This window comes from Humulus lupulus, chromosome 6 (assembly GCF_963169125.1).
Source record: "Humulus lupulus chromosome 6, drHumLupu1.1, whole genome shotgun sequence".
Taxonomy (NCBI): Eukaryota; Viridiplantae; Streptophyta; class Magnoliopsida; order Rosales; family Cannabaceae; genus Humulus; species Humulus lupulus.
In genome coordinates, this window is record NC_084798.1 from 25,731,975 (window position 1) to 25,741,245 (window position 9,271).

Below are 9,271 nucleotides of genomic sequence, written 5' to 3' on the forward strand. Positions count from 1 at the left end.
TGAGCTCACAGTCAATCTAGGACGCCTAATATTGGGTCTGACCATTATGAGTCTCGAGCTGTTCACATGGTAAATAACTATATTTTACTTGGGTATCTTTCCACGTATTCAACTGCCAGCTGTACACGAGTTGGGCAGTGAACTCGTGTGAAGTTTAGGGCACAACAACATTATTTTTTCTTGTGATAAAAAATGTTTTAAAGTAAACTATCTGTCTACAGAACTAACTAATAAAATTATTCTTTTAATTTTGTTCAATTAAAATTAAAAATGAAGCCAAACACATATATCTTAATTCTTGGGATGTTAAAGGTCCGTATTATAGCGATGATGACAAACATTCACTTCCAAAGTTATCTTTTTTCCCATTTATTTTGTACTATCTATCCCTAACTAGTTTTTGTAAATATTATAACAAAAAAGCAACGAGTGGCATACATTAATTCAAACAACTTGTGGCTATGAGAAAGATATATAGTTTTCCCACTAATTGGTCCATATTGCTTCAGTGTTTCTTGCTCTGTTTTTTTTCATTATTTCTTCAAGAAACATACAATTGATAATTAAGTAGAAGTAGCAGTTTAGTAATTTGTAGTTTGGACAAAAACAATTAAACATGGCAATGATGCTTAGAGGCCATGGAGGTTCTGCAATTGGAGTTTCAAGCTTTCCATCATCATCTTCTTCATCTTCCTCTTATTTAAATCAAAATGCCAAACCCTCTTCTCTAATAACCTCACCATCAATCCACTTGGTATGTACATCTTTATCTTCTTTTTTATTTATTTTTTCAGAATCACATGCTCTATTCTTAACTATGTGTAATTAAATTTGTTCAAGTTTATAAATTTTGACTACTGTTTTTTTTAGCAGATGGTATGTAAACAATTAACAATTCGCACAAGTACTAGTACTGCCTGTTTTGCCGTACAAGAATCTTCTACTTCCACAGGTGATTAATTAGCATTTTGTTAATAAATTTCCATTACATTATGAACATATATAGCTGTAAATTTTCAATATATATACACTTTCATCTTTTTATCTTCAGTGACTGCTAATGAAGAAGATAATAAGGAAGCTAAGCCAGTTAAAAAAGCAGCTCCAGCCAAGCCGAAAGCTAAAGCTCCGGCAAAAGCGCTGCCGGAGATGATGGAAGAAGAAGTAATCCCCTCACTGAAATCCATTCTTGAGGCTCAAGATGATGTTACTGATCTTGAGCTTTCTTTCCAAGACAATAAGGTACATATATATATATATATATATATACATAATGCACATAATTAGTTCGATTAGAAAAATGTTACCTAATCTTATCATATTATACTACTACTAATCATGATAAACTTGTTGTACAAGTAAAATTTCACAAGTGTGAGTTTGATGAATTCAATTGAAAACAAATGTACATAATATCTACACAGTTGGAAGGCTCCTTTGCAAAGAACGGCAATCCCTATTCGTTTTGGGCATTTTTCCCTAATGGGGTCCTAACAGGTAACAATTTAATCATGGGTTTATACTTTTTTTCAGATAGCGTGTTTTTTTTCATTATTTGTTTGGATTCCGTGTTTTGACAAATTATTTTTTGGACCTTGTATTTTATAAAATGGTTCAAATAGACCCTTAAACCTGATTTTAATAAACAAAAAATTGAATATAACATCACAGTTATTAGGCAAAATGACTGTATTTTTGTTCTGAGTTGTTAGTTTGATGAATTATTTTGTGATTTTAGTTCAAAAATTTTTGATCAAAATCAAATTTAGGGATTTATTTGAACTATTTTAGAAAATATAGGATAAAAATGTACAAACCCTTTAAACATTTATATTTTTATATAATTTAAAAAAAAAACACCCAAAACACTAATCAGTCTAGTTAATTTGGGGAATGGGGATTGGGGGGCACAGGTCCAAAAGGCTTTTCTCTGTCCTCTTATGGATGGGATGCGAGCACAGTTGAGCCATTTCTGATTGATGAGAAGAAGATAACAGCAAGGCATGTGGTTTTCTGGGTTGAAAAGCGTTTGGCAGCACAAGGAATCATTCCTGTCTGGAATGATTGATCAACTAAACCATATTCATATGTAAATTGGATCAACCAAAAACTAAATTTTGGTTAACATTTACACCTTGTCACATTTTATTTTTTCATATAATAAAGATGACAAAATCTCACCTCTTTCTGTAAATGTTTGAGGACCAAATATACTACAAAATAAGTGTTTTTTTTTTACTCTTCAAAAAAAAAAAAAAAAGAAGGAAAAAAAGGGTAATATTCATAGAACTATACACCATGCATTTTGTTATATTTTGACAAAAATCGTGTATATCTTAAGGCATCAAAACAAAATCCTATAATTATACATTTATATATATCTTGTTATAACAAACTATAAATTTTCTTTAATCTTCTATTATATAGTGAAAAGTACATCCTGTAACCATTTTAATAGTTTCTAGTTGAAAAGTATTACAAAAAAAAAACTATTTTTTATTTTAAAATTTCTTTTATTCCCCCAAACTTGATTTATAATTGAACTTTTGTTTTTAATTATTTTGAGATAAAAAAATCTTTTCAATTTATTAATATTTACATTTGATTGTTGAACTTATTTTTATAAGAATGCAATGAATTTTGATAAATGTGAGATGTTTGTATAGTAAAAAAACGTAAAATGCCCCAAATTGTTTTAAAGAAAAAGGGAAATCTACAAAAATGCACTAAAAGTTAAAAAAAATCTGAAAAATATGTTACATTACAAAAATACGGAATTTTTGGATAAAAACACGGAATGGCAAAATTGTAAATACGGAGTGGCAAAATCATAAATAAAAGCTGTAAAATACAATTTCTTGTGATCAACATTTACAAACTAGTAAATATATATTACGAACTTGTAAATATCTGTTACGTGTTTGTAAATAATATTTACAAAATTAATTATAGAATTGTAGATTTATTTTTTTTGTAGATAAAACTTACAAACAAATTCGTAACTAAAATTTTTATTTTTGTAACAATAGTTTACAAGTCTAGTTTTACAACTATGAAAGATATTTTTGTAACTAATATTTACGAAAATATTTTATAGTTAAGAAATCATAAACAAAATATACATAAAATTATTATACTTTTTCATATTGTTACAATATTGTACCAAAAAATTACATGAACCATCATATTTATGCTATACAACTTAAAAATATAAATTTAAGATATTCATTATTTATAAAACACTTTATTAAATATAGTGGTGAAATACAATATTTTTTTAAGAACAAGTTTTACATTTTTGTAACAACAATTTACAAAACTAATTTCACAACTAAAAAATTTATTTTTGTAACTCACATTTACATAAATATTTATAAATTTATTTAACAAGATTATTACAAAGATTTACAAAACTAATTTTTTAACTTTAAATATATTTTTGTAACAAAACTTGAAACTTGGATTAGATTATGATTTTGGTTTAACATTGAGTGTTGAGACTTGACTAGCTATGATTTAAAATATATATATAATATTTTTATAAAGAATAATAATATTGTGATTATTTTTAACTATATATTATAACATATAGTTATTAATATTAATTTTAATTAACAGCATATTGTAATTTGTATATGTATTTATTTATTTTTTGAGTAATTGTATAAATATTAACTTTAATATTAATAAATATATTTATTTTAAATAAAAATAAATTAATCTACTTTATTTTATTGAAGGTGGTAACTACAATTATTATTACTTTTATTATTATATTAATTGATAGGCTTAAATTCTTATTAAAAATTAAGACAAAAAAATAAAACAAAGGTAAATATATATATACACAAGTGGGTGGGAAGAGCCGTATTTTTGTAATTTATGAGTGGGGAAAACCGTATTTTTGTAATTTATTAAAAGTACCGTATAAAACAAATTTTTTTTATATTACCGTAGTATATGTAATTATCCCAAAGAAAAAGCCCAATGATTTAAATGGGCCGAACTACAAATTTCTACCTATTTTATCATGTTTTTTGGAATTTTTTCTTAAATACATATTTTTTTGTTTTTTTTTTACTTTTTATTCTTCCTATCTTTTATCAAAAAAATACCTACTCAAGTTTTAAAATATACAACTTTCAAAGTTCCATAATTGCAAAAATACAATTTCAGAAAAACTGTTGAAAAGCAACCAAAAAACAACTTGAAAGCAACTTAAAAACAACACACTGCATCAACTCAAAATAAACTAAAAAACAATATGTATTAGAGCAACTAAACATCAACTCAAAATACACATAAAAACAACTTGAAAACAATACAAAAAAAAAAGGTAAAACCATAATAATGTAAAATTTTCCTTAAAATCGTAAAATTGAAAAGAAAAAAAATTGACCGTAAAAATGTTATTTTTAAGCAAAATTAAGTATTTTCTGTAAAAATCTCATATTTTTTCTTACAAAATAAATTACAAAAATAGCACTCGATTCTTAAAATATATCTCTTCTATATAATAAGTGCGTAGATAACGAAAATTCTTGGTTTTAACGGTTTTTTATTTTTTTAATGTTAACTTTAACGGAATATTCTTATATTTAACGGTAGTTTGTAAACCCTTAAACTTAAATAAAATAAAATAAATAATTAAAAATATATATATGATATTTTTGAGATATTTAAAAATAATAAATAATAATTATTATTATTTAAAATAATAATTATTTAAAAATAATTAAACAAATAATTATTTAAAAATAATAAATAATTAAACAAATCAAAATAGGATATTTTTTAGATGTTTTACAATGATAATTATTTAAAAATAATAAATAATTAAACAAATTAAAATATGATATTTTTAGATATTTTACAATAATTATTATTTAAAAATAATAAAATCATACGTTTTATAACTTAAATAAAATTTAATTAAACTTAAACTCACTTATTAAAATAATATCATATTAAACATATAATCTACTATGAATTAGAACAAATTATTTTTTTTAAACTAGCAAGAAACTTAAATTTACAATCCACGTATAATATTTAATATTACATTAAACATATAATATATAATCTCTTGTTGTCAGTTCCAAATTTAAAAACTAGAACAAACATAAGCTTAAACAAAAATAAATAAATTATTTAATTAAAATATGGTATTTATTTTAAAATTTATATGATATTAATATATATTTCATAAAAATAATTAATAAATTCTATAAATAAAACTAAGCAAACGTGCATATTGCATGTTACTTGTATTTAGTATATATATATATGTATTATTAGTCCATTCCATTTTATTTTTAAAAATTTATAGATATAATTCTTCCATTACTTTTTTTTATAGTTTTAGATATATGTGTAAATTTTTAGAAATAAAATATAATGAATTTTATTTCAGAATTAAATAATGGAAGAGTTATAGCAGCAGAATTCTCATTCAACATTAGAAAAATCTAAAAAAAATAATCATAATCTATTGTGAATTTAATTTTATTTCAAAACTACTAAGACTTTTTAAGTGAATTGAAAAAAAAATGTTGAAAACATTATGCAATTTTGTTTTGTTCTGTATCACGATTGATAACCATCACCCACTTTTTATGTAACTCATAGTTACAAACCTATTTGTGACTAATTGAGTATCTTGTAGTTGCAAAAACTATTCATACATTTTTTAGGTTGTGTTTTGTCTTATTATCTATTTCGATCTGTATTTTGTAAAATGGTTCAAATACCCCTTAATCAATTTTTTTTGTCATAGTTTTTACCAAACTAATTATTTAGAACAAAACTAAAATTATTCTGTCTAACAACTGTGTTGTCATATTCAATTTTTTTTCTACATCAAAGCTTGGTGATTTATATTTCAAAGGATTGTTGTTTTATATTTTAAATGATTGTGGTTTACATTTCAAAATCTAGAAATGGTAAAATAAGTATTGTTATTAAAAAAATGAGTATTAATTAACAATTTTAAAATTTTGAATTAAAATAGAAGGAACTAACTAAAACTAAGTATTGCATGTAATTTCCTCTAAATAATAAGCAAGCACATACACATTTTTAGGAACTCTAGAATAAGGGTGTCACTTTAACCCCAACCAGCTATAATTTATACGTAGAAAAACTATAACCCAAATTATTTTGTATATAATGGTGTACAATGTAGTTATAGTAGACATTTCAATAGTTTTCAGAAAATTCTAAATAATTTACGGTACCAAAATCAGAGTTGAAATAGTCAGTTGCACTTGTGCATTTCCTTTTTATATGCATATAAAATAGACTATTTGAACCCTGATTTTGGTACAGTATATTATTCGAGATGCCTTGAAAACTAGTGGAATCTCTGTTATAACTATAATGTACATCGTCATATAAAAAAAATTAAAGTTATAATTTCTCCAAGGGCCGAAAATAAAAAAATACCCTATCAATAAGGGTTAAAGTGACACCCTAACTATAAGTTGTTAATAATTCTAACATAATACTAATCTATGATATAAGAAGGGGAAAAACGGCAAAACTACTCAAGTAGTTACAAATCTTGCACTTTAATACCTATATAAAAATTTTGACAGCAAAACTACTTAAGCGTGGATTTTCTTGCAATTAACTCATTACCATTAAGTTAACTGTTAAAGCTAACTCCTATGAGACATGTGGCAGCCTCCAATTCCTCCAAAATAAATTTAATTTTTAAATATTTTAAAATTAATTGAAATTTAGGAAAAATAAATTAAAAAATATATATTTTAATTCCTAAAAGTTTAGTTTTTAAATATTTAAAAATTAAGAAAAATAAATAAAATATTTTAAATTCCAAAAAATTAACACAAATATTTTAAAAACTAAAAAAAATATTAATTTAATAAAAAATCTAAATAAAGTCATAAAAGTTTCATTTTGATTTTGATTAAAATCTAAATACAATCTAAATTTGTCATGTTGATTAAAAATGAAATTTTTATGATTTTTATTTAGATTTTTCATTAAATTATTGCTATTTTTTTAGTTTTTAAAATACTTGTTTTGATTTTTTATGAATTTAAATATGTTATTTTTTTATTTTCTTCATGAATTTTTAATTAATTTTAAAATATTTAAAAATTAAAAATATTTTGGATGAATTAGAGGCTGTTGCGTTAGTTTTAACAATTGACTTAACAGCAAGGAGTTAAGTATAAGAAAATCCACTAGTTAAGTAGTTTTGCTGTCAAATTTTTTATATAGATATTTGACTGCATAACTTGTAACTATTTATGTAGTTTTGTCGCAATTATCATTTTGTATATGATAGATTATTATTATTATGTTAGAATTATTAGCAGTTTACATAAATTTTTAGTATTTATTCTAAGGCAGGGCTTTCTTTGGATGGAAAGGAATGAAAAAAAATCTCATAATTTGTTTGGTCACTTAAATATATGAGATCACATTGAAGTCATCCTCTATATTATTGATGCCTTCAACATATTTTCATATCTTCTTCCACTATTTAATTGTTGGGGAATGGCATTGGAATCATGAGCTCTTAGAAGAATTAAAAGGAAGGAAGAATGGAAGATATGATTTTTAAAGAGAAATATAAGGAAGGGAGGATGAAAATTAAATAAAATTAGGATCCATTTTTGGCAGTTTGATTTGTTTGAGGAGATTTTTGCACTGTTAAATAATTTGAGTGGCACAACTCTATGAGGGTAATAATTAGGGGGCAAAATTTTTATTTATTCCTCAGCATGCATTATCATTTCCTTGGTTCAATATATTTAACGCAAAATAATAAAAGAGTCTATTTTTGGTAGTTTAATTAGTTTGAGAGAAACTTATGCAATCCAAAAAAAAATGTAAATGTAATTACAATGTAAATGGATTATTTTGAGGGAAAAAAAAAGTTGTGGGAGTGCTACATATTAGTGTCACTTTAGTAACGGAAGCATTGCAATGAGTAATTAATGATTTTTTTTAAAATGTCATTTAGCAACAAAAACAAAACTTATAGGTTATTAGAGATTTTGTAATCTTATTTTAGCAACCGAACTAGTGTAGTGAATTACTACTAATGATAGTTATGCAATGACATTTTAAGTAACCAAATTAGTGCAGTGCGTTGTTAAAAGTGTACATCCCACTATCTATTTTAATTTAATTTTCCAATTTTTCACTAGTTGAAATAGTTTTCCTTGCATAGAAACCCAATTGCAGTATTTTTCTTACATGATTATTTAGTTAGTAGAATCTTTGATAATAATAATTTTAAAAAAAATGCACATGCAACTTGAATGTTGAAATGGAGTTTAATGGAAAAGAAAATTGTTGTGCATAATAAGATTTGAGATTTAATACACTGCAACTAGTGCTGAAAAGGCTAAAAGCTAATGATAATGAACCCCAATTAGGTAACACAAAGGCCCATCAAAATCATAAATCGAATCCACAACCACAGCTACTACTCTGCTACAAACAAACATAATTATTACTTTTAAAGCAAAATCCTTCCTTGTTAACGCTGTTGAGTAGTGCTCATTCACTTCTTTTAACTCTACAACTACACCTCCTCAATTCAACTATTTAAGCATTACGTAGTTATTTAATTAATATCCCAACTTGATTACAAATAATATTGTGAAACAGTTGAATTAATAAAACAATTTCCTTATTCAAAGACATCATGAAAATTATCACAATATAATTACTTCGAGCTTTCTAACCATTGTAAATATCATATTGCAAATATACATATAATTATAATACTTTTAACTTTTAGCATACAAGTCCCTTGAGTTGCAATTTAGTCCCTAAAAAAATTGGCAATTAAGTGCTTTTAGTTCTTTTCCCAAAAAATAAAGTCCTTTAAATTACAAATTTTTAATTTTTTTATGAATAATTTGGGCATTCTACATACACTATATACATATTTTCACATATTATAGTATGGCAAAACCGAATGAAACTTGGGACTTTTGAAGGAGTCAGTGTAGTATATTTTATTGTAGTTATATTTTTCAAAGACGGCAACCAAGCTACATAGACGCGTTATTCATGTTTTAGTCTTCTATGATTTGACTAATCCATTGCCATATTATTTTTCCTTTCTTTTTCTCAATTATTGGTACTAAATAAAAAAAAATAAAAAATAAAATCAGGTGTGTTTATAGTGTCATAGACCAGATTCATCAGTACCCACCAACACTGTACACACCATACATCAAAGTCACGAGACAGCTAAAAAAAATAAAAATAAAAACAGAGAATC

The 9,271-nt window shown here is 24.4% G+C and overlaps 1 protein-coding gene across 2 annotated transcripts; it reads left to right on the forward strand.

Annotated features, from left to right (window-relative positions):
- Positions 1-499: 499 nt before the first annotated feature.
- On the forward strand, positions 500-2,194 carry LOC133781937 (uncharacterized). 2 transcript variants are annotated; one of them, XM_062221045.1, is made up of 5 exons: positions 500-754; positions 871-952; positions 1,052-1,242; positions 1,425-1,497; positions 1,914-2,194. In XM_062221045.1, exons 1-5 carry the CDS (start codon positions 617-619, stop codon positions 2,066-2,068), a joined length of 639 nt encoding a protein of 212 aa, XP_062077029.1. In that variant the 5' UTR covers positions 500-616; the 3' UTR covers positions 2,069-2,194. The 2 variants fall into 2 exon arrangements, with proteins under 2 accessions (XP_062077029.1, XP_062077030.1); XM_062221046.1 differs by having other exon boundaries at positions 502-754; positions 874-952.
- Positions 2,195-9,271: the final 7,077 nt, after the last annotated feature.